The sequence below is a fragment of the Phodopus roborovskii genome, unplaced genomic scaffold (genome assembly GCF_943737965.1).
Source record: "Phodopus roborovskii unplaced genomic scaffold, PHOROB, whole genome shotgun sequence".
Taxonomy (NCBI): domain Eukaryota; kingdom Metazoa; phylum Chordata; class Mammalia; order Rodentia; family Cricetidae; genus Phodopus; species Phodopus roborovskii.
Window position 1 is genome coordinate 1,643,307 of NW_026126418.1, and position 27,087 is coordinate 1,670,393.

General features: G+C 41.5%; 1 protein-coding gene and 1 pseudogene across 1 annotated transcript; one reads left to right on the forward strand and one right to left on the reverse strand.

Moving 5' to 3' along the window:
- Positions 1–8,239: 8,239 nt before the first annotated feature.
- LOC127222154 (glyceraldehyde-3-phosphate dehydrogenase-like) lies at positions 8,240–9,301 on the reverse strand (annotated as a pseudogene).
- A 15,021-nt stretch (positions 9,302–24,322) lies between these two features.
- Fshb (follicle stimulating hormone subunit beta) lies at positions 24,323–26,701 on the forward strand. The gene is made up of 2 exons (XM_051183887.1): positions 24,323–24,507; positions 26,388–26,701. The coding sequence occupies exons 1-2, from the start codon at positions 24,349–24,351 to the stop codon at positions 26,616–26,618; spliced, it is 390 nt and encodes a 129-aa protein (XP_051039844.1). The 5' UTR covers positions 24,323–24,348; the 3' UTR covers positions 26,619–26,701.
- Positions 26,702–27,087: the final 386 nt, after the last annotated feature.

Genomic DNA, 27,087 nt, shown 5'->3' on the forward strand with positions numbered 1-27,087 from the left:
TGATGAGCATTCAACGAGATCCAGCACATCCGAGATCCAGCACATCCATCTCCCTGAACAGAGTGTGGAGACCCCACTTCCAGTTCCACTAACAGGACACTGACAAGGAATGGTAGGTCTGAAATGGAAAAACTGAGAAACACCTGCACAGAGATATTTTATTTCCATGTGGTCCCTTTGCTTCTCTTTATGGTTCCTCTTTATTTCCTGCACGACCCAGATCCTGGGATGACCCAGAGTAGCCAGTTCTCCGGTTTCCAGTCCACTTATATAATTAGCATTCTGCACCAAAACACCAGATCCTTTCTCTTTCAGTGCGATTCGTCGCTAATAGGATGCAGGTTATTGCACAAGGCTATCCCCCCATTGCCAGCCCAGAGAACTGGCTTAACAGTGTACCTCAGCTGTCGGTGTGCGCCACCGCCACCTAGTGGCCGCCTGGAAGAAGCTTACTCTCTTTCCCTTCCCCACCCCCCTTTCAGTTCTGTGCATGGATATTAAGAAGCTATACTTCTTCCAGGCAAGAAAAATATATTCAGCTTTGTTAACTAGATATCAACCAGGCATCACCTGTGTGGCCAACAACTATTGTTGAAACAGAGCTGACTACAAAACTGAGGCACGAACACAACACACAGTACATATGCATACATACACATTTCACATATATGTAAATAAATTTACATGCATGTATCACAAAATATTTTATTATGACAGTGAATGAATTTGAACCATTTCTATAACGTACTTAGAGACAGAGAAAAGAGAGCTGACAAGATGGCTCGGCAGATAAGAGCACTAGGCTCCATTTTCAGCACCCACATGGCGGCTCACAACTCTCTGTAGTTCTAGTCTCAGAGAATCCAAATATCTCTTCTAGCCTCCCTGCTCACCAGGCATGCATGTAACTCACAGACACACAGGCAGGCATGTAGTAAGCTGTCTTTGTGGGATGCAATTGGAACCAGCCGAGTGACCCCAAGTTCGTACCTGAGTGGCAGCGTGTAGATGAGGGAAAGACTAGCTATAGAGGAAGGTGGGTCCACTCAGCTGATTCCGATTGGAGCCCCACAAAGACAGCTTCTGACACATGGTGCCGCTCGTTGGTCACCATTTTGTTACAGGCACTTTCCTGCCAGCCTGGTGCCAAATAACACCCAGAGACAGAGACGCCGTATAAATTATATAACTGTTGTCCATTGGTTATGGTTTCTTATTGGCTAGCTGACTTAATTATTAACACATTTTTCTATTAAACTAAGGATTTCCACATTATCTTGGCTTACCGGGCATGCTGGACCTGCATCTCCTTTGCCTGCTACATTTCTGCAAAGAACAGAGCGATTTCCTTTTTGTCCCTGCTTATATTCTAAGTAGGCCCAGATACGTCACTTCCTGCCTATCTGTACAAACCCCCAGACCTCTATGGTTAGCTAGTGTCAGTATCTGCCATGCTATGTCATTTCCTGCCTGTCCAATCAACCAATAAGACAAACATATACACAGAAGACCATTCCCCATCACAGGCAAAAACACCCAAACATGTAAAATAAAAGTAAAACAAAATGTAAAAACAGAGAAAAGGTACAGAGTCTTCACCCCATCCCTGTGCTCAGAGCATACTGTGTTTCCTGCTTCTGAGTTAGAAAATGGGTAGAGAGGGTGTGGTCTCAGTTCAGACTGGCAAAGTAGGTATGTAGATAGATAGATTTAAACAGATTCAAACACTACAATGAATTAATACATTACAATATGACAGTTTACTAACATGTATGATTTTTTTATATTGGTTAAATTTTAATGTGATTTAAAACTTAGAAGTAATACAATACTTTAAACAGAGAAAATAAAAGTCACCATTATCATGTAATAAATAAGGAAATTATTTCCCGGAGGAGAGAGGTTTTATAATCCCAAGCCCTCCGTAGTGAACAAAAATATATATGTGATCTCCATACCAGTCTCCTCTGATTGCAGAGTAAGTGGGCTGATTGGTGCTAGCCAAATGCTGAAGGCTGAGAATTTCTCAGCTTTGTCAGGGATAGTATCTGAAGGAGCACAGCCAGGTTGGCATTACCATGGCCACCAAATCAAGCCAGCTATAGCAACAAGGAAAAGGCATAGGTTTTTTTCTCTCTTTCTTCCTTTTTTTGCTTGAGTACTTTTAGAACTAATAGTTTAAGGTGTTCTTGCTTTTCTTTCAAGAAACACAGCTCATATTGTTGTAAATTTCCAGAAGTCATGCTCTACATATATTCTCTTTAAAAAAAAAAAAAAAGTGATTGTCTTTCTCTGGTGTGATCGTTAATTTTATATGTCAACTTGATGGGGTCAAAGGACGCATAGGTCGCTGGTAAAAGCATTTTTATGGAGCTAACTTATGAGGAGGGTAGTTCCAGAAGAGTAAGTATGCTAACCTTCCCCTGACCAGTGCAGGCTGACGCCACCCAATACTTTAGGGACCCTTGTAGAACAAAAGGTAAAGAACAATCAGTGAACTCACTCTCATCATCAGCAGGAACATGTGCCTCTGCCCTCAGGAACTGAAGCTCCCGCTTCCAGGGCATCAGATGTGGATGTTCCCAATAGCAGTTTTGCTAGTTCTCAGGCCTTCAAGCTTGAGTTGAACTATGCCATCCATGTCTGTGTCTCCCCTTACAGACAACATGTTCTCAGATGTTTCAGCTTTCATAGTCCTGTGAGCCAACTCCCATCATGGACCCATATCTATTAGGCTTTTTTAGTTTTCTGTATTAATTTTTTATGTATATGAAGTGAACAGATGATTATGAGCTACCAGGTGGGTGCTGGGAACTGAACTCCAGTTGTCTGCAAGAGCAGTCAGTGCTCTTAACTATGGAGCTCTCTATCCTCCCCTACACAAGTCACACACACACACACACACACACACACACACACACACACACACACCTATTCTCAATGGTTACCTGTGAGAAAGTTTACATATTTTTGATGGGCATCAATACATTGTTATACACTCTTTTCATATTTATGTATTGAAATATTTTCCTACTAAGAAATACTTCAAAATGACAAGGGATGTTAACTCTCAATGAAGAATGGGTTTTCCCTGTCCAATGTATATGGATGAGTGATAGCTGTGAAAGATGCAATCCACCCCAGTCACTGATTTCGTGAAAATTAAGTGCTCATCCAGGAAGAAAAGACTCCAAAGGTCTTTTGTGAGTGTTAAATGCTCTTACAGAATAAAACAGAGGAAGATGAATAACAACAAATAACAAAGAAATCTTGTTTTGTATGAGGTAAACAAGAACATAAACATCACTGTGGGGGTGTTGATCTGATGTACTGTCTTAGCTTCCTCTTGATGTGACAAAATGTCATTACAAAACAACTTAAAAGGAAAGGATTTACTTTGCCCATCCCTGGGGGAAATTAGGTAGCTGAAGATTGAAGTAGTTAGTCACATTACATCTACTCTAAAGGGAAGAAGAGTGAATTAATATGTGTACACTGGTTCTCAGCTTGCTTTGTCTACTCTAATGCAAGTTAGTGAACCCTGCCTAGGAAAGAGTGTCACCCACAGGAGATGAGTCTTCCCAAATCCATTGATATAAAACACCCAGAGGTAGACATTCCCACAGACCAACCTATATATATTATCCCTCATCAAGAATCACTTCCTAGGAGACTATAGATTCTGTGGAAAGCTAAAACTAATCAACACACACACACACACACACACACACACACACACACACACACACCACTATAGAAAGAAGCTATTCAAAATAAATGAATACAGCATAAAGAACAATTGGTAAATGGCAAATCCAGTTTTCTGAAAACTAAGAACAGACAATAGTGTCAACCATGGCAAGCAAGGTGGAGAAAGGTCTGTCAATAGTATGAACGTTTTATAGAATGTCAAGAAGTATTTTATTTGAAGCACAATGACGAATGTTTTAGGGAGGGAAGTAGATAATGTAGTATATTATTATAACTGTCATTGGTGTATATACACAAATATATGTATATGTGTATAAAACAAATTCCTAGTGAATTGACAAGGGTAAAAGACAGGTTAAAGAACAATCTGATAGAAGCAGAGGCCAAGACTCTGAAAGAAACAGAAGCCCAAGAAGGAGGACAATGTAAAGAGAATGGAGGCACAATATGGGGATCCCATTCATTCTGCAGGTACTGACTGCCCCATAGGCAATCTTTCTAAGGCCTTACCCTACTGTAAATCCTTGCCGTAAATCCTCAGTACCACCAGACTGCCCTCCACTGACAACAAAGGGAGGAGAGAACTCAACTTATCCTGTCCTTCATGGCCTTCTGCAATGTAGTTTGAAACTTTGTGTACTTTTAAGTGCCCTTCAAAACCCCCTAGCCTTTGTGATACATACTGTGTCCATATGTCCAAAAGCTGAAGGGGCTCTTTGATGGGTGCTTGTTACCCTCTCACACAGGACTGTCTCTTTATTCATCCTGTGCACACATGCCTGCATCCTTCAGGGATGAAGTTGGCATCTGTTGCAAAGGGCTGTGGACTCTTTAATGGAAATCCTTGCAGCCTGCCATGGTACATGGTGTCTAGCAAGCACTCAGATAATCGGTTTTTTTTTTTTTTTTTTTTTTGAATAAATGAACGAATGGTACTTTGTAGCAGGTAATTAAAGAAGAACCCAGGAGCTGACATTTGAAAATGTCGATGGTGCTGACTCACCTGTTGGAGGACAGATAGGAGTGTGTTCTCTGATAACTTGGTGGCTTTCCCATCTGCCAGACACACCGTATCCATGATGATGTGTTTGCTCACTGCAAGGAGAGACAGTTACTCAGAACTCAGGTATTTTTGTACAGTCGGATTATCATGTCTGGAATTTAATATTGCTCTGTCCTGTGATACTTAGTTCAGGGTCAGAAGAAATATAACTACACCCTGCCTATTTGCGTTCAATCTAACAATTTAGGAAGGGACTAGACACACTGTGCTGGCTTTTGATGCTTGAGGAATAACCTGGCTTTAGCATGCATGCATTTACCAACAATACAATATTAAACAATTATCACTAAATGTTTAATCTTTTCAATGGGTTAGCATTCCACTGAGCATGTTAATCTTCCTTATATCTTTGATGATGATGCATATATGAGGTTGTAGACATAGATACAATATTTGGCATGTTATGTTTTATTGTTGTATAGATGAATGTTTATTTGTGTGTGCAAATAAGATCTTTACCTAACTCAAATTGAAGTTTTATTAAGGGATAAACATGTTAAATTATTTTTGTTGCAATGCCTTATATAGGCTATTCTGTAAAACTTTCCACACCTGTCAACCTAGAAGACAATGCAGGGAGGCAGTTTGATAAGTATTATCTCTTTACTTGAAGAAACTAAGAAGTGAAGTGATTATTTAAAGGGATATTTCAAGTTATCAAATCCTAAACAAGATTTTATTGCTTCAATTCTGGTGATTGCCAACAAAAACTTAGCTAAATAAAACCCATTCTACAAATAATGATGACCTTAGGTAAGTTGCACCAGTGAAACTCGGATGATTTCTGTGAGTACAATGGAGTCTGCTCAACAGACTCAGGAGGACTTGTTGTGGGTGCAAAAGTACCTAACATTACCAACTACCAGAGTACCCAACATCAGAGGCCATCAGGGCTCCTGTCTCACAAGTCCCATGAAAGGAACCACAGACAATAGATGAGTGGTGTGAAAGCCAAAGCAGTTAATTGAAGAGCAGGAGAAGGGAAACTCTCAAGAGAAATGCGGAAGCACCCAAGGAGTTCCTAGGATATGTGGCTGTTGTCCTGCTCTTTGCTTGGGGATTTAGAAAGGACTTTGCAAAGGACAAGGTTTGGAGACTCTAGAAGGTTCTCAACCTTCCTAATGCTGTGCCCAACAGTTCCTCATGTTGAAACCCCCAACCATAAAAATTATATTCATTGCAACTTCACAACTGTAATTTTGCCACTGTTAAGAATCATGTTTTCCCATGGTCTTGGGTGACCCCTGTGAAAGAGTTGTTTGCACCCCCAAGGAGATTGAGAGAAACCATGAGCTGCCAATCAGTATGCCCCTGGCTATCTGCCAAAAGGTCTTTCATTGTGGTCAGCAAGAGGTTGTCAGTGAAGAGCAACCTGTGGACAATGTTTCCTTACCAAGATCAAAAACCCTTTCACCATATGTACAAGTGAAAAGCATTCACCAGCCCTTCCTTGAAGCCGAAATGGGTGCCAAATCTCAAGTTTGCAAGCCTCCCTCAACTTAGCTCCCCCATGGACTGACTCAGTTGCAGCAACTCCTGCTAGCCACAGAGACAAGAGTTTTGGCACAGGAAGTTCCACTCTTGGTATGGACATCAGCAACCATCAGATAAGAACATAAGACAGCCAAAGATGCAGTGGCTCTCTTGTGTGCTATTAAAACAGTTATACCATAGGCCGGCAATGGTGCCATGTGCCTTTAATCCTAGCAGTCTGAAGATAGAGGCAGGCAGATCTCTGTGAGTTCAAGGCCAGCCTGGTCTACAAAGCTACACAGAGAAACTCTGTCTGGGAAGCAAACAAAACAACAAAAACCAAGTATACCATTCCATTCTGTGGTTATTAGGAATACTATTAAATAAAGCTTTATAACAACATGCTTGTGAAAGATCTAAGGGGTGAATATTAAACCACTACTCTGAGTTAAATGATGTACATATCCTACCAATTAACCTTTACAAAGCTTTATTACAAAAGAGTATTCCTTACCAGCCTAAACTATCCAGAGACTTCAGAGTGAGAGTCTGAGAGTCTGTGGCCACATAGACTTAAGCTACCTTGGGCTGTCATTTTCATTTATCCAACAATGTGTTGGCCTTTCACACTGGTGAGCTATCAGCCAGAGAAACAGCAGGGAATGGGATGCAGGTCCTTCTCTCTGAGCACCGACCATCCTAAAAGCAGACTAACAGAACTTCTAACGGTGACTGAAGTGCAGAGGAGAAGCAGAGCAGAGCAGCTGCTAGTGCAGACTTGCTCTCTCGTTCCAGCTTTCAAAATGGGTTTCATTTTTGAGCCGGCCTCTTACACCACATTGATTTATGAGTCGGAAACAGAGAGTGCTTTCAAGTGTAATTTCACTACCAGGAGCACAGAAGTGCTGTCTCTGAGAAGACACAGCATTCGTCTACAGGGATGCTTGTAAACTTAGCTGATAATTCCAGAGTGGGCAAGATAGTGTGGACCAGAGAAGGAAGGAGAGGATGAAGGGAAGCCGGTAGTTACAAGCTGTGTTTTAAAGCACCAAATCAGCTTCCTTCTTAAAAACCACACACTCTCAATACCCCAGGAGGATTTTAAAGGGCACTATCCTGTCTTGCTTGAAAGAAAACATAGAGGTGCACACCATGGTCCTAGGGGAAGACAGGTTAGCATTAACTACTCCATATGCTTTTCCTCGTCAGCACACAAAGCAGAAGATCAGGAGCAGGAGCTGGAGTAAAACAAGAGCAAGCTCAAATTTGTGATAACCACAGACAGCATTAATAATCGAGAGTCTCTCCTCCCATGCCACATCACAGTCACCAAACTGCACATAAAACAATTGCTTTCTACCATGTTCCAATGCCTCAGACAGGCTTCTAGTGTAAGGGGGTCTCAGTAAAACTTAGTTATTTTCCTATTCTGTGACAGGCAACACACTATGGCCTAGAAATATTAGTGTAAACAATACAGAAATCCAACTTCTCCTATATAAGCACCAGCAGTCTACCATTTGAGCAGATCCCCTTGTTGAAATGTTGGTACCAAGAACTAAATAAGGTAATCGTGCTAGCCCTTCAGCCCTGTTCAGACAATGTAAAGCACTATACCTTGAAGGATCTAGCTATCCTAAAGAGGATAGCATCCATACTATTGTACTACAAGTCCTTTCTCAAATGGAGTCCCCATGCTTATAACAGTGGTCAGTGTCTGCATCAGAAGGATTCTCGCAGATAAAGTCAAGTAATCACCCTCATGCATAAAGCTGTGAAACATGTTTTATCTTTGGTCAAAAAGTAGAATGTGTCCTTCTTTTTTTTTTTTTTTTTTTTTTTTTTTTTTTTTGGACAGGTACAGTGAACTTTATTGATAGTACTCAAGAGAACAGGGCTCCCTAAGCCCCTTCATTCTGGGGGTCTGGGATGGAAACTGTGAGGGAGATTAGTGTCTTGTTGGACAGGGACTGCTCAGCAGCCAGGGCCTCTCTCTTGCTCATGTCCTTGCTGGGGATGGATGGTTCAGGATGGGCTCTTACTCCTTGGAGGCCATGTAGGCCATGAGGTCCACCACCCTGTTGCTGTAGCCGAATTCATTGTCATACCAGGAAATGAGCTTTACGAAGTTGTCATTGAGAGCGATGCCAGCCCCAGCGTCAAAGGTGGAAGAGTGGGAGTCACTGTTGAAGTCGCAGGAGACAACCTGATCCTCCGTGTAGCCCAGGATGCCCTTCAGTGGGCCCTCGGATGCCTGCTTCACCACCTTCTTGATTTCGTCATACTTGGCAGCTTTCTCCAGGCGGCATGTCAGATCCACGACGGACACATTGGGGGTAGGAATGCGGAGGCCATGCCAGTGAGCTTCCCGTTCAGCTCTGGGATGACCTTGCCCACAGCTTTGGCAGCACCAGTGGATGCAGGGATGATGTTCTGGGCAGCCCCACGTCCATCACGCCACAGATTCCCGGAGGGGCCATCCACAGTCTTCTGGGTGGCAGTGATGGCATGGACTGTGGTCATGAGTCCTTCTACAATGCCAAAGTTGTCATGGATGACCTTGGCCAAGGGGGCTAAGCAATTGGTAGTGCAGGAAGCGTTGCTGACAATCTTGAGGGAGTTGTCATATTTCTCATGGTTCACACCCATCACAAACATGGGGGCATCAGCAGAAGGGGCGGAGATGATGACCCTCTTGGCCCCACCCTTCAAGTGGGCCCCAGCCTTCTCCATGGTGGTGAAGATACCAGTAGATTCCACAACATACTCTGCACCAGCATCACCCCATTTGATGTTGGCGGGATCTCGCTCCTGGAAGATGGTGATAGCCTTCCCGTTGATGACAAGCTTCCCATTCTCAGCCTTGACTGTGCCCTTGAACTTGCCGTGGGTGGAGTCATACTGGAACATATAGACCATGTAGTTGAGGTCAATGAAGGGGTCATTGATGGCAACAATGCCCACTTTGCCAGAATTGATGGCAGCCCTGGTAACCAGGCGTCCAATATGGCCAAATCCTTTCACTCCGACCTTCACCATTGTGTCTCAGAAACGAGGCTGGCAATGCACGGAAAGATGCGGCTGTCTCTAGAACAGGGAGGAGCAGAGAGCTGAATGTGTCCTTCTCTAGTGGACAATCTCAAAAGGTTCCCAGCATCTGACATACACAATTTTACTGCACCGTCAACTGTCTCCTTCATGTCTTAACACTAGCAGGAGAGTCACAGTCTCAGGACCATGATGCTACCCAAACATGGTTCTCCTATGAACAGCAGAGAAGCTGCCAGTTACCCAGAACCTCAGATTCTCATAGTCAGGAAAATAACCATGATCACCTCAGCCCTGGCCCTCCCCTTTATCAGACTCCTCCCAAGTACAAGAGCTACTCACAGTAATTCATAGTGCCGGTCCAGGCCTAGGAGTGTGACAGTTTGATCCAAAATGGATTACCAGGATCTTCAACAGCAGTGTGAAAAGACTAATATTTCTAATAAGAGATTTTACCTAAACTAAAAGGGTGTCAATAAGAACAAACTAACAAATCATGGATAGTACAGCTGTAAAGAAAGCTTCTGCAACAAAAACAGCCTTGGATACAAGTAAAATGTCATCCGAGAACAAAATGAGAGTTATCATCTCTAATGGGCAATGCATCATTTAGCACTCAGGTATTTTCTTGTTGCTTTGCAACTGTGCTCTCAGCAGTAGGAACCTGTGATTTAGCAATAGGGCTCATTTCTGCTGCCCGCTGTATTTCATTTATGGGTAAGCACAGTGAGGATCCAGGCTACAGTGGTTGTGTGCTTAGCTGCACCTGCCGGTGGGAAGGAAGGCTGAGCAGCTGATGGCAATGTCTACTGCCATCCCTCACCTGGCAGCAGCCACATGGCGGGAGGTAAATCTCCCAGGAACAAAGCAAAAGCCTCAGCTGCAGTTTGAAAACCCTAAACTTCAAAACTCCAAAAGCACAGAGGAAATAAAGCGGCATCTAAAGCCCATTCCTCACCTTCTGACTCAATCATCCATTCACATTTTGAGAGATGTCTTCATGAATCATATTCCCTTGCTGATGAACTACGTGGAGAGTGCAGTTGGTTTGTGACTCTCATAAATGCTTATTGATGATTCAAAAAAAAGCAAAGCTGTCTTCCATCCTTGAAAGTCTGTATCAAGTTTTAGGGCAGCACCCATAAGGCATCATGATTGCCCTAATCATGTCTTCTTGAAGAATCAGAACTATGGGTACCTTGTGCTCTCTTCTCCTTCATCCTCATCATCTCCACTTCTCTAAATATCACTGACTTCCCTTCAGCTCCTGAGCCCTGAAGACAGCTTCATTTGGTCCTTCTTCCCAACAGCCTGTTACATCAGCCTAACTTAGCCAAAACAGAGCTGCCCATTAGAGCCTTGGGCCTGCCATCCTTTCTCACTCACCCTGACAATTTAGACTCTGATACATTTTAAAGGTCAAGAGTGTAAGTGACCTGGGGGTAAGGCTTGGTACAATTCCAAGTGACTGCTAAATAAATTTCTCCAAGATGCCACAGCCATGGCCAAGGACTCCTTTCACATACATATCCAAAGTACCAGGGAATGTTCAATGGCTCATGCGTCTGAAGCAGCTGATCAAGGGTGCTGGGCTCTGCAGGCTCAGCAACTGGAGCCTGACTTCTCTAATTTACTTCATGGAGCTCTTTGCATAGTCAAGTACCCAGAGGGGTAAAAGAACACTCATACCTCCTAAGCACTTTCCAGAGGAACACGGGGTTGGCCTCAGGCAAAAATTGAATCAGGAAATTGGGCTTTTCAAGCTCTCCAGCTTCATTTTCCTACAGTATACTGATTTATTTAATAATGTACATTGATTACTCTGTTAGAATATGCCACAACCCTAAAAACAGACCTAAAAGAGTGAGCATGTTTGTCACTGCTATTTTTAATCTAGTAAGATACTATTTTATATTTTTTCCTGCTATAATAATATGCAGTTGGTAAGCTATATATCTTTTTTTTTCTTTTTTTATTTAATTTATTATTTTACATGTCAATCCCAGTCCTCTCTCCCTCCTTCCCTCCCTCTCTCCCTCACTTTTACCCTCTCTGCCCTCTCACATGCACCATAACCACGCTCCCCTCACAACCCCCCACCCCAATTCCATACGTAGGGGAACGCCATCCAGTTGGGGTCATGTAGATCTGACAGGTCTTTTGAAGTAGGGAGTAGGGCTTCTCTCCTGTCTCTAGGTTCAGATGGAGAGGACAAGACCAGGTGGCAGAAACACATAGACAGCTGACCTAACAAGGAGGAGCTAACAGGCCTCCAGACTGATAGCTGGGAAGCCAGCATGGGACTGACTCAGGCCCCCCTGAATATGGGTCTCAGCCAGAAGGACTGAGCAGTCTAAGGGACCTCAGACAGTGGAGCCAGGATGTATCCCTGGTGCACAAAAGGACCTTGCGAACACATCCCCCATGGAGGGATAACTGCCTTAACCTAGAAGCTATGTATCTTTAAAGTATCCAAGTCAATGTTTGATATATGTTTCTGCTGTAAAACCAAATCAAGCAATTAGCATACCCATCATCACACAGCCCTTTTGTTCTGTGGTGGTATAGAGTACTTTAGACCCATTCACCTGGCTAATTCCAAGTACTGTATGCATTCTTATATAATAGTCCCCAGAATGAACAACTGAAAGTCCATGACCTTTGACCCACAGCTGCCCATGATCCCTGCTAGTCCTTATTCTCACAATTTGTGTGTTAGGCCTTTTTTAGGGTTTACTTACAAAGTGATTTTCCTTTCTGTGTCTAACTTATGTGACTCAGCATGATGTCTTACAGGCTTATCTACTTTATGTCATCAGATATGGTGGCATTTCCCTCCTTTTGAAGACATGAGAGAGAAAGAGAGAGAGGGAGAGAGAGGGAGAGGGAGAGAGAGAGAGAGAGTCCATATCCCATTTTCCTTATTTAGCTGGGAATAGAAATTTTATGGTGTCTCTGATGTGGAAATGTCCTTCTGTATACCGTGAATATAAATTGTTTTTATTGATTAATGGATAAAGCTGTTTTGATCAATAGCCAGGCAGAATAGAGCCAGAGCCAGATGGAAAATCCAAACAAAGATGTGGACAGAAAGAAGGCAGAGTCAGGAAGATGCCATGTAGCAGCTGGGAAAGCAAGATATGAGGTATCAAGCCACAAAACTCATGAGAAAATATACAATATTAGAATTGGGTTCATTTATATGTAGAGCTACTCAGTAAGAAGCATGAGCCATCAGCCAAATAATTATAACTAATATTAAGCCTCAGGATGATTATTTAGTAAGTGGCTGCAGAGACAGGCAGGCAGGAGAGAAACTGGTCCAGTGGGGCCGGGCGAGACAGAGAAAAACATTCAGCTGCATTCCTCCATATCTTGCTGCTTGTGAATAGTATTACAGCAAGCACAGGAGTACTGGTATCTTTTCTACAATGATTGCTGTCATGATATGTGTGCTATTAATGACAACACTTTCTTTTTTTCCATTTTTTTTTTTATTTTATATAACCAAGTCCATTTAAATGAAAACAAACATTTATAGACAATATTTGGGAATTTGGGCGTCGTTCTTTCCAAACTACTTCCTGCTGGTAAGGGGTGCTGTCATGGGGGATTCGAAGAAGATTCAGAAATCCTGGCTGTAGTCTGTAAGGCTGCTTTGTCCAGCTGTTTTGAATGTAGGATCACCTGGTACTCTGTTTCAGGAGGTCTGGCTTGATCAAACCACATTAGTCTGGAAGGAATCCACATCTTTTCATTTTCTGTGGAAACAAAAATAGAAATCCTTTTCCCCAGTAACTTGTCCTTAAATTTAAACTTTGGAGTCAAAGCATTTTTTTAATTTAATTTATTATTTTACATGTCGATCCCAGCTCCCTCTCCCTCCCTCCCTCCCTTTCTCCTTCCCTCCCTCCCTCCCTTCCTCCTTCCCTCCCTCCTTCCTTCCCTCCCTTTTACCCTCTCTGCCCTCTCACATGCACACTAACCACCCCCCCCAAACCCCCACCCCAACTCCACATGTAGGGGAACACCATCCAGCTGGGGCCATACAGGTCTGACAGGTCACATGAAGCAGGGACCAGGGCCTCTCTCCTGCCTCCAGCTCAAGGCAGTTATCCCTCCATGGGGGATTGCGCTCACAAAGTTCCCCCCCCCGTGCACCAGGGATACACCCTGGCTCCACCGCCCCAGGTCCCCTAGACTGCTCAGTCCCTCTGGCTGAGACCCATATTCAGGGGGGCCTGAGTCAGTCCCATGCTGGCTTCCCAGGCATCAGTCTGGTGGCCCTTTAGCTCCTCCTTGTTCAGGTAAGCTGAATGACAACACTTTATATATACAGAACTGGAAATATATCAGGAGACAGAAAGCGTCTCCAGAGGACTGTGTGCATGTAATTGGGGATATTTCATATGTGTGAGAGGATACTAAGGCCACAGAAGAGTTACAGAAGCAGAAGCCAGGCAGCTTCTGATGCCACACACTCTGTATTGCCTCCCAGCCCACCTGTTCAATTTACAGATCAAAATGGGACATTACATCTTTGGTCATTCTAAGGTCTACTTAGTTTATTAAAATTAAGCTGCTTGTCATTGTTCCAGGATCCCATCACTATATTATCTACTCTGCTGCCTACTTCAAAAGCCCTGTGACCTACTTTTGATCCTTAAATGTGCTGGCCCACACAAAAACTGTGTTTTTTATTTAACTATTCTTTCAGGCCCATGTCTTTTAAAATAGTAGAGGCTAGAGAGATATCACATCAAAAGCAATTGCTCAAAGGGAGAAGTTTAAATTTAACTGAAACTGATTTTATTAGCATATTAGAGGACATTTACTGGTCTGAGGACAGATGACAATTAATAAAAACATCACAGTGCCTGAAGGGGGGATTTAATGGTGGATCTGGGCTCTAAAAACCCTACCATGTGTTTTAAAATCTAAGACCATTGACTGAAAACTGAATTCTTCTGTGTTTTGAAAACATTAATCATTTCAGTTTCCCCAAGGTTCTGATCTCTTGAAGGATGCTAACAGCTAACTTCTCAGACTCCTTCACTGGAGTCCACAGCCTTCTCTGCATAAAGCCACAGCCTAAACTGCTGAGTAATCAACTGTGTAGCTTCATATTTCCTTACACAATAAGCTCTTGAAGGCCATGTGTTCTTAGTTCTGTAAGGCCTTCCTCACTCTTCCTGTGTTTTAATTAATATTTTAATATTCAAACATGCATACAATGCATTTGGATCAAATCTACCCTGATTCCCTTCCTTCTAGATCCTCTCCCCCTCCACTGCTTTTCCCTAACCCCCCTCTCCAGCAGCCATCAACTAGCTTGTCAACAGCTCCTTAGATAGGGTGGGACTTCATGAGCCCCTCCTTCATTCTTGCTAGGATTTCAGCTGGCTTGATCTTACACAACTCTTGTGCTCTCACTGTGTTTTGTCTGGAAGTGTACTGTTTGATGGATCTTCATTCTTGTACTCTCACTGTATATCTAGACTCTGATGGTTTTAGCAACCTCCATGTCATACCACCTCAATGAGAACTCTAATGCCATCTCTTTAAGAGATCCTCAACTTCCCAGGAGATCTACACAAAGATGTTACTAGTAGCCCTGATCCCCTAGTTTACCTGTGTCAGCTGCTGCTCTGGTGGCCTACATCAATACATTCCCCACAGCAGATGAAGTCAGCCATGTAAGTGTCAAAAACCTTATGAAGAATCTTGGAGTGTAAACAGATGAGATGAGAAAGAGAGATGTTGGCTTTCCTGCTGGGAGAGAATGTTCTCCCTCTAACTTTGAACCATGCTTTGTCACATGCTCTTGAAGAAAATAGTACTTCCATTTTCCTGAAACCAGTCCCCAAAACAACACCTACACATCTTTCTCTGATAAGCATGAGTTTCCCCTTAAGATGGTCTAATCTAATTTTTAAAAAGGATGTCCCCAACACTCGTTTTACCTACATACTCTTTCCCACAAAAGCAACACCTGAAAAGACATGCCCATTTTGTAACATAGGTTTTGCTGTCACTTATGATATACAGAAGATGAACTCAATACAGAGAAGAAAACACTTGTGAGTATCTCAAGAATACCCATAGAAAATCACCCAAGTATCTCCTCATGTTTCTTATCACTTGCTCTTAATTAAGCCAAATATCCAGAAACCTTCTCTCTGTACTATTCTTCCAGCTGCACTTTCTGCCTTTGCCTATCAATGTCCTCGGCTTTCCCAGACCAAAGTCATAGATATCTTTCTTCCCAGCTTTTCTATGGTGTGTTGGGCTTTGAAAATTCTTCACAGCTAAAGATATATAAACCAATATTGTTTCCATGTCTCTAATAGCTTCATGTTAGTGTTGGATTGAGAGAGAGAGGTCCCATAGGCAGGCTAGAGAGATAACTCAGTGGTTCATAGCCCTTGCTGTGGAATCATGAAGGCTTCCACCATCCACATAGTAAGCCAGGCATCCTGAACACGCTTCTAACTCTGCCTCGGGATGGGGGTATGACTCCTCTTCTTGTACACACACACACACACACACACACACACACACACACACACGCAAGGTCCCTCCACAGCACATGTATATCTGTGTGGCTAAAATGTTTGGGGCCAAAGGTGAATGACTATCTTCATATTTTATAAGCCAAAATCTCAATAAAACAAAACAAAAATCTGCATCTTTAACATGGAAATCCTTACCTAAGTTTTATAGTTCCAAGATCTTATGGTCAACATTTACGCAGCTAAAAGTAATGGGTATCTGGAATCAAAGTATCCGACTGTCTTAGTTAGGGTTCCTGTTGCTGTGAAGAGACACCATGACTACAACAACTCTTATAAAGGAAAACATTTCATTGGAGTGGCTCACTTATAGTTTACAGGTTCAGTCCATTATCATCATGGTGGCGATCATGGCAGACTGCAGACAGACATAGAGCTGGCCACATCTTAGCTTGCAGGCTATAAGAAGTCAACTGTGACACTGGATAGTATCCTGAGCATAGGAAACTTCAAAAACCACGCCCACAGTGACACTCTCCAACATCTACCCCGTCTATGACCTGTTGCAGTGATTAAAGAGACTGATCCTGCAGAACAATGGCTTCGTGGTCTACAAGACTCAGGCAACAGCAGGATGTCAGGGAGTTTCCATGGGGGTCCAGTGTTGATGGTGTACCTGAGTCCAGAGACCTTGAACGTGACCAACAACACATGAACATTTGCAAGGAAAGCTGTTTGGGCAAAAGTGTCTACTGCATGACCATAGCACCTGCCAATGCCACTAAGACAAATGAAGAGATAATGACTAAGGAGCAAAGTGTTTGTGGTTTTTTTCTTTATTTTGTTTTTGTTTTATTTGTTTGCTTATTTGTTTTTTGTTTGTTTGTTGTTCACTTTTTAATTGGAACTGATATTCTTACTTGTTTTCTATTTATTTCATTATTTTTTATTTTCATCTTTATCTCATTTTTATTATCTCTTTTTCAGTTTTCCTTTGGAGGGAATAATATAAGGGTAAGGAGCAGGTGGGAAGGATTGGGAGATGGGTGAGATTGGGGTGCATGATGTGAAATTCCCAAAGAGTCAATTTGAAAATGTCTCCCTCTCACCTAAAGTTATAAAGTTGTGCAATCTGGGCCCAGGCTGGTAGCTGTGCTCTAAAAAAGTCCTGGGTGGCTCAAGTGACTTCTAACCCCACTTCTGTACCCTATGAGCCTAAGAGAACATGATCGCATCCGACAGTGCAACATGGAGGCAAGATGAAAAAGAGGGAAAGCACCCATCCTGTGCTCCCCCTTAAGAAGGAGAGCCACACGGTGGTGTATACTTGCAATCCCAGCACTTGGGAGGCTGAGACAGACGGACCATGGGTTCAAGGGGAGCCAGGGTTTTCCATGAGACCTATTTTCCAGGGGTGGGAGTAGGGGTGCCCCAGAGCTGTTATATGGCATTTTCTTTAGATCCTTTTACTCAGATCACAGCCATGTCTAACTACAAAGGTGAAACATTTCTCAATTCTAAGCAGCCCATGTGCCAGAAAGAAATCCTATTCCTCCATAGCAAGGGTGGTATACAAAAGGAAAGCCATTAATTCCTGTCACATGACATTTCTGGAGTTGTTATTTTTTTTTTTCTGTGCTACAAATAAACTCTGGGGCCACCTATAACAGGATAACTCAAATTACATGACTTTTACAAAGAGTTGAGCAGTGGGTTAAAATCCTCAGTTGAAAAACACTGGAAAGATAAGCTGTCTGGAAAGCCCAGTCCCTCCAAGAACAGCACTCCCATGAGCTAAAGACCTCTCATTAGAAAACCAGTGAGACCACCTCCTAAATGTCCCGCGATCTTAACATTAATACAAGAAACAAAGTGCTAGCACGTGAATATTTGAGTCACACTGCAAAAGTATCCAAACCATGGCAATACCTCCCACAATTATGTAAATACAGATGCACGGTGAAGCTAAAATTCATCCCAAAGACGCTCAAAAATGACTCTGATGGTGTTAGTGCCTGATTTCAGATTGGCAGCATGCACTTAAAAAGCCAGATGTGTGGCTGTGTGGCTGTCACCTCAGGACTGTTGGAAGGAAGAGACAGGTAGATCCCTGAAGATCACTGGACAGCTAAATTTATAACCTCCAGATTTGGGGAGAGAATCTGCCTCAAATAATAAAGGCAGAGCTGAAATGAAATTCAATACCTGATTCTGACCTCAGGCCCCCTCATGTACATGACCTTATGAATGCATCTATCACACACACACATACACACACATACACTTCATCTTAAAAGGCATGGAAGGGTGAAGGTATTGATTCTAAATGGGTGAAATTTTATTCTGACGAGACCAAGCCGTGGAAGAATGTGGCTGGTAAACGTTAATGCTAGACCCTGTTATAGCTCCTCTATTTGCCTGCACCTGTCCATGTTCTAGCTTATTCATCCCTAAAATAATTGCAGTACTTATTTAATGGTTACAAAGACTGAATTGACTGAAAGAGTAAATTTGTGAAACCTCATCTTAGTTCATCGCATACAGATTCACTGGAAGGCAACTGTTTAATGTCTAGCTTTCTATTGAGCCTCCTTGAATTAATGGTTCACCATACTTTCCTTGCATTTGATTTCTGTCCTCTTCCTGAGATGTGTTTCTTCCGTCTCCACAACTGGCTCTCTCTTATCTGGTGGATTTATCCAAAATGTAAGAAATACCACAATGTTGAAGTTGGGTAGTGAGGGTGTTATCTCCCTCACTTCTCATCAAGTGGGCCACTCTATCTAGCAAATAATTGTGTAACAGAAGTAATATCAGGAATACTGCGTCCCCTTGCAGGCTCTGCCCTTACTATTCCAGTGAGCATCTTAACACCTACTTCTGATGCACAGTTCTTTGTTTGTAATGTGGAGATACTGACAATGCCTACTTCCAAAGGTAGCTAAAAATATTCAGTGATATAATGCATGGAAGCATTTAACACGGTGATGGCTCAGACATTTGTACCTTGTAAAGTGAAGGCTATAATGCCTTCTACAAAGAGCATTCATGCTAGTAAAGGTGTGGAAGAATGATAAGCTATTATCCCAGTGTCCTATATTTGTGTGCATGCATATAAATAAGATATTACTTCCAAAAGCAAAAAGATATAAAACAATTAGCTGGCACTTGCATTATGCACTGAAAAGAACTGTCAATATATGGCTACTCTTTCAGCATAGCCCCTATCAATCATCAATATATTGTTAGTTACTTGAAGAGACAAAGCATTCTGTGTATCTTGTTCTTTACTTTCTATGAAATGCCAACCAACAACAAAAGGAAAATGAAATCCATATGTAGTTGTGGAATGCTTACTCTATGCACATCCTAATAGCTGTAAGCCTAGGAAATAATTTATCTTCGTTCATTACCAGGTGATTCTTACAGGAATACCATCATGGAATATTCAAAGTGCTATTACTGCTTTTTAAAGTCACTCTATGCCTTTAAAGAACTCTATGCCAGTTTGCTCTGAAGAGAGAAACTACAACAGAGATAAGCATTTTTTTTTTTCATCTTACTGTGTCATTGTTCTCTCTGATGAAATAAATTAAATCCCCAGCTGGCAGCCCCTGTGAGGAAGAAAAAGGAGTTTAGTACAAAGACTGACTCTCCTGACCTCTTCCCAGAAAAACACCAAATACATACTTTGTCTTTATGTTGACAAGTATTGGCCAACAGTGGGGTTTTTCATTTTCTTATTTGCTGTGCCCATATCAGTTGACCTAGCCTAGCAATGTGGAATGCACATGGACCAGGCTTTACACCAGCAAGCAGATCTAACAGCCTCTGCAAACTAACTCATTAACCATCAAATCATAAGCTAGAATTATTCAACAGAAATCAGATTTGCGCCATTGTAGAATTCAATTATTTCCAATTACCACATTTGAAAGCAAGGCCAAAGTTAAAATAGAATAGGTAAGATTTCCACCTCATAGTTTAGTTAGGTTCATATATCTAAATGAATGCCATTTCTAATAGAATAAAGACAAAATTATTAATGGGAGAGTTTAGAGGCATTCTTCATTTTCTTTTTAAGATCCAGCATCTATTTTAGACCTACCAGAGCACTTTAATTATTAACCAAATTTCCAACCCAAAATAACTACATGTAATTGGTGTCTGCTGTAACTGGGCAGCAGAGATCTAAGCTATTCTTGCTGGATCATTTGATGGGGTTAAAACAATAAAACTGGGCAGTTTCTATAGGGACATTTTATCACATAGGTTATTTATTATTTTGTGGCCTAAATGAAGTAAGTAAATGTTAAAAATTAAAATACTTTCAAGAATAAATAATACCAAAACCAAAATATGCTAAGTATTTAAAGCTTTACATTTCAAAACATTATGTGAATAAATAAAAGTAGGGCAGAGGTGGGGGAGAACCCTCACTGCAGAGAAGAGATAACTTCTCAGGGTTTCAGCTCAGGTGACTCCCTGCTTTAAATTCAAGCATGGATGAATTACTTGAAAAACTCCTTTGCAAATCAAAGAAGGAGATGCATCAGGGAGCACATGTGTATGGAAGCACTGACATCTTAAGAGTTGGAGAAGTTGGTTAATCCAGACTCTGGATTCTCCCATGTTTGTTGTGTATACAAAAGAGAGTAGGGTCTTTGTTGCTATTGAGAGTAAACACTGGGAACTGCAAGGTGTGGATGAGGCTCAATCCAATAAAGAGCTATGTAGTATGTTTTCTTGAATATTGTTTAGTATTTCAGTAAACAGTGAGCTAATGTAGATTTTATTTCTGGAGGACTGATAGACAACAGTAGCTACATCAACCAGCAACCCACCAAGACAGCAGAAAACCCACCTGATAAAACACAGAAGACCCAAGGAATTGATGAGATGCTACATAGGAAAATGAGTCAGTCCAAAGCAGCACTTCTTACTCATCGAACAGAAGAATGCTGAGGGAATTGCCAAAGCCCAGAGGAGAGAACCTCAGAGGAAGCCCAAAGAACATTTGGGGTTTCCTCAGAAGAGCCAGGGCCTGCCACAGAGAGGAGATATCCATTGCAACCTGTGGATACAGGGAGAACACAGCCATACCAGTAGATACAGCCTCAAGAGTAAAGGAAACAGTACACAGGGCAAGCAAAGCTCATGCTTCCTCTTTTTTTGCTAACCATTTCCCTTGTGAAAGTAAAGGCCTATTCACACAGCACTATGAGAAGTGCATTTTGCAGATGCCCTTCCTCCCAAAACAGCAGAACAAAACAAGAAAAGGGAATTACAGGACAGCCACAGAAAAGGGAATGCACTGGACAGCCACAGAAAATGAATGCACTAGACAGCCAGCCACAGGCTAAGGAAGACCTGCACAGCACAAAATTTTTGTTTTGTTTTGTTTTGTTTGTTTGTTTGTTTGTTTGTTTGTTTTTAGATTTTTTAAAAGAAGGTTTAATAGTATCCCGAGAACTGCTGACATTAATTATGAAATAATAGATAAACTGAGCTATAAGAGGCATGAAACTGAGACAGATCTGGGGCTTCTTGAGCAGACAAGAAGGATGGGATTATTTTAGAACTCAGACCTAAATGTAAATGTAAATTAAAATATTGACAATTAAAATGACTTCTTAATTTTTTTCATTTAAGATAAATGGATTATGTTCACAACTCTTGTCTGCTATTTCTCCTAAAGTCACTGCTATTTGAGAGCCTCTATCTTGACTCCTCTCCAAAGTAAAAGTGAGTGATGAGTGCTGTACACCAGCCCAAATATGCATGACTCAGTGATGATATGAAGGCAGAGGGAGCTGAGTGTGGACATCAGCTTCACCCCAGAGTGCAGCCTTGCTTAGTTTCACTTTTCATATTTTTCAAAAGGGAATAATAACTCCTTCAAAAGGTTACTGTCAAGTTTATATATGAACACATATTTAATGTTTATGCATTGAGGAAGTAGTGGGCACTAATGTAAAGAAGTTGCTCATATTTTAAGTATATATTTCAAGAATTACTAAAATTTCATATACATGAATTATTGAAATACAGAAGTTGATATATGGCTACATTAATACACTTTATGAATGTAGACTAAGTATATGGAAATAGTTTACTCCAAAATCTAAGGGATTCCTTAGAGCAATACCAATGTTAAGGCTCCTTTAGAAAGACTTCCACAATCCTCAGCACCCCCTTGTCCCAACTACCATATGATGGTTATAGCTTCTGTTTCATGTCCTCAGTTTTAGGGGGAAAGGAAATTAAATAGAGGCCAGCTTATACCCTATTACCATGACTCTTGCCCATAAGCATCTACACCTATCACACATGCCTTCCCACCTGCCACACCTGACCTCCCACCACACTTGCCCTCCAACCACATCTACACCACCACCATAGCTGCCCATCTATCACGCTAGCCCTCACCCACATTTGCCCACCTACCACACCTACCCTCCAATCATACCTGTCCACCTACCACATTTGCTCAGCTACTGCGCCTACACTCCTTCCACACCTGCCCACCTACCACACCTGTTCATTCACCATTGACCTCTACCTTCCTACTTGATTGGGGGTTGAGCTCCACATGTTCCTGCCTGAAGCAGGAACCTCCATGTGTGCTCTAAAAACCACCTGTTCTCTTGTCCTTAGGGACATTCAAAACTCCCTCCAGCTTACTGATTTTCACTCTGTTTAAACATCCCTATTTCCATATGAACAGGCACCCCCCCATAAAAGTAAAAATAAAATAATTATGTTTACTCTACGTCTACACTGCCCCAATTGCCCAGCTTTCTTGCTGACATTTGTTACAAAATTCTTGAAGAAATTGTCTATGTTCACTACATGTCATCTCTTCCCAATCAGGATATATTTTTCATCCACTCAACTTCTCCAGCTAAGGATTTGATTATGAAAAATGCAATCCCCATCAAAATCCCAGCACAATTCTTCACAGACCTCGAAAGAACAATACTCAACTTTATATGGAAAAACAAAAGACCCAGGAGAAATTTTGTATAATTCTTAGCCCTACTCTTACAGCAACATTTGACTTACTTGTCACTTCCTCTATCTTGATAACATTCTCTTTACCTAGCCTGTAGGACACCAGATTCCCTTCAGTTCATACCTTCCTCATTAACTCTTCTAGACCTCATTTGGATGGAAGAAAAAGGAGGAAGAAGAAAACTAAGAGCATGAGGAGGAAGAAGACTTATTGTATCCTTAACATTTTAGTATTGAAGTTAAACCAGCTTCAGCTCTTCTATTCTCATTAAATCCACTCCCTTGGTAATCTCCTCCACACCCATGCCATTAACTTCCAAATTTACATCTTGAGTCAACATATTTCTCTAAACTCCAGATTCACCAGGCTATTTAAGTGTATTATAGACCTCTCAAGGTCATTATGTCTATTCAGAACACCTTAGGTTTTTCCCAAACTTACATGTTTATCATCCCATCTTTAGAGTTCAGTCTGTTCTTGGAACAGTTGATTAGACATATTTTGGTGTACCTTCTAAATGGAGCCAAAGCAATGCTTGGAAAGGATTCTGAGTTCTCCAAGTTAAAGATCAGAAAGAACAGTCTAGACTTTAGAGTCACATTTAATTTAGCAAGGTAAAGGAGTGGGCGTGCTACCATATCAAATTCAATCTGTACAGAAACCATCATCACTGATAGCATTTTCTGGTCTAGAGCGTTTAGACTACTTTGGCAGGGCTTGATCTCCCTGTCCGTCTAAACACTGATTCACTTAACAGCAGGCTTTGTGTTAGTATTGGTCATGTTAACACCCAGTAAATCCACAGGCTGTTAATTTTGTATAAAAGGTGATGTGTGACTTGACTTGGTATTCAGCTTTCCCCAGAAAAGACAGCTGACTACACAGGTGAGTCTCAGCACTTGATGTAAAAGGACAGCTGCTTTGGAAATTGCAGACTTTCAGAATTTAGAGAAGGAATGGCTATTTTCTGTCACTGCTGTATAGAAAGTTATTCTTGTTAACTTGGCACTACCATCAAGAATCTGACTTTTAGACCAGTTTGCCTCGTTTCTGAAATAGACTTACTGTCAATAGTTGTGGGTAAACAGAAACAGATGTTTAAGTAGTGTTAAAAATGAAGAAATAGTTTGTTATGTAAAAATTCTCTTCCTCTTAGACAAACTATTCTTTAAAAGCTGTTAATGAAGCAGCTAATACAAAGGTGACAATTACCTAATTAGAATAATCACTTTAAGATAGTAATAATTTCATCTGTAAATAATGCTGTGGTTAAATCATAATTTTGGAGTTTGGGTCTATGTTTCTACTTTACCCTACCATAACCCCATCCCACCCACAAGCCCCCCCCCAAAAAATAGGAATATTTGTTCAGAAAGCATAAAAGTAAAAACTCTTTCTCAAGCAGAATGTTCGAGAAGGCTAAATGGGCTAACTGTTTCTTAGCTGGTCAGTGTTTTTCACAGTGATTTTAATTATTTGATTTCTCTATTGCTAACAGGACATAGCTGCTTGCTTCCCAGCCCAGGATGAAGTCGATCCAGTTTTGCATCCTATTCTGGTGCTGGCGAGCCATCTGCTGCCAGGGCTGTGAGTTAACCAACATCACCATCGCAGTAGAGAAAGAAGAGTGTCGTTTCTGCATAAGCATCAATACCACTTGGTGTGCAGGATATTGCTACACTAGGGTAGGTCCTGTGCTCTGCTTGGGTGCTGGGGAGCCATATGAGGCTAGCTTGCTGAATTCCCACTTTATCACTATTTTAATTTCCCAGTCAATAGCCACAGTTCCCTCATTAATAGTATCTGTGTTATGAAAGGGTTAATAATTAGGATGTCAGGTTGAGACTGGAATTTTATTTGGGTGAACTCAGGAAACCTTAGTTTCTACTTGATAACATACTGGTTTTATTTATAGATATAAAATATTTCCATGCCATATTTTGTATGTAGAGTATATGTTTCGTGTCACATGAAGATACAAATAGCACCCTATAAAAATCATCTTTAGATATGATTGCACATACTGCTTACAAGTAGCCTGAGAACACAATCAATCCTGGTAGGCTTTTTAAATTCACAAACATACCCCTCCTTTATTTATTTCTTTAAATCTTTGAGAGAATGGAGACACAGGGGCATAAGTCGCCAGCCTGAATTCACAGTGCTTCTTTGGATTAATACAAGTAAAGAGACAGTTCCCATTTACCTCTTTTTTTTTTTTTAACCCATTTTACCTTGCTGTTCATGTGGAGTTTCATGCCAGAAACTGAGAAAAGTAGAACTTTCGGATGAGACACATTTTAGTCAATGATGAAGAGTTCAGTCAAACTCTACTTACTGACAGTTTCTTGCCCCTTTCTGGGGCTAAGAATTGGGCAGCATGCCACTGAAATAAAATGAGCAGTGTGGCAGCCTTGTTTTCTCCCCTCAGCACAAATGCATTTTCCACTTTAAAGTTCCAGAATGAACAATTTTGAAATAATTCTTATAGACAGAGTATCTGTTCTTTGAAGCTAATAGCACTGCAGTATAACCAAGTCCATTTAAATGAAAACAAACATTCATAGACAATATTTGGGAATTTGGGCGTCGTTCTTTCCAAACTACTTCCTGCTGGTAAGGGGCGCTGTCATGGGGAATTCGAAGAAGATGCAGAAATCCTGGCTGTAGTCTGTAAGGCTGCTTTGTCCAGCTGTTTTGAATGTAGGATCACCTGGTACTCTGTTTCAGGAGGTCTGGCTTGATCAAACCACATTAGTCTGGAAGGAATCCACTGCTTTTCATTTTCTGTGGAAACAAAAATAGAAATCATTTTCCCCAGTAACTTGTCCTTCAACTTAAATTTTGGAGTCAAAGCATTTTTTATTTAATTTATTATTTTACATGTCAATCCCAGTTCCCTCTCCTTCCCTCCCTCTCTACCTCTTTTCCTCCCTCCCTTTTAACCTCTCTGCCCTCTCACATGCACCCTAACCACCCTCCCATCCTCCCACCCCAATTCCTGTCAGATCTACATGACCCCAACTGGATGGTATAAACAGCATTTAAAAGGGAAAAGTTGTTTGCCAAGAAATGGAATGAGCTACCTCTTACAAGGGTGTTCATGATAAACATTAGTATTCATGTATTATTTTATTATTTTATAAATGCAAACAATACATACCTTTTCTGGAAGTTATACTGTCATGTTTGTAGTTTAAATTGTCATTAATAATAGCTTTCAATTAAGTATAAAAAGGCAACTGAAATTCTAATCATTGTGTCTCTTTCCATCATTCTTGAATTTCAAAGTTCCTTTATATTTTGACAAATAACTAATGTTCTGATATGGCCAAGGGGATTGGGAAGGAAATGACATACTTTTTGCAAGACTTCTGAACAATTAAAAAATATTCCAGCAGAATTAGGAAATGAAGTACACTGCAAAGATTGTCTATGAGGTTATGTGGGTTTTAATGAGTAAATGTGAAAGCATGTGGTATCAAATTACTGCCTCATTCTGATTAACCTGAACAGAAACTGAAAAATAGTATATCCTAATCCTCCTTTTGCCTGAATTCCTCAGGATCTGGTGTATAAGGATCCAGCCAGACCCAATACCCAGAAAATATGCACCTTCAAGGAGCTGGTGTATGAGACCATAAGACTGCCTGGCTGTGCTCACCACTCAGACTCCCTTTACACATACCCAGTAGCCACCGAATGTCACTGTGGCAAGTGTGACAGCGACAGCACCGACTGCACTGTGCGAGGCTTGGGACCCAGCTACTGCTCCTTCAGTGAAATCAAAGAATAAAGAACAATGGACATTTCAATTCATCCATGCTTGTCCTGAAGGATCACGGTATCCAAAATGTCTGCGTCTGCTCTGTGCTAGACTGCAAGGAACCATCCATCCCACTGTCCCATCAGACCACTGTTCTGACAGGGAAGAGGAGCTCAGGACTGGGAGTACTGGGGCCAGAACTCTACCACCACTCATTCCTCTATCCATACTGTTGGTTACCTAAGTTTTATTCATTCTTAACTCACAGCTTTGTGAGAGCTTTCCTCCTCAACAATCTTAGGAACCATCTAGGACAATCCCTTCCTTTTAGACAGAAGGATGCATAAGACCGAAGGAAAGGAAGGGAGGTAGAAGTCTGTGAGAGAACTCGATCTAGCACAATCATCTGCTAGATTTTTAGAGATTACAGAGTGATTGCAAATTTAAGGCCCAAACTTTGCATGGAATTAAGTGGAAAACTCTGTGGCTTCCTTAAGGA

Coding starts and splice junctions, on each gene's coding strand:
- Fshb (XM_051183887.1), top strand. CDS start 24,349: ATGAAGTCGATCCAGTTTTGCATCCTATTCTGGTGCTGGCGAGCCATC. Junction 24,508..26,387: donor CAGGATATTGCTACACTAGG/GTAGGTCCTGTG, acceptor TGAATTCCTCAG/GATCTGGTGTATAAGGATCC.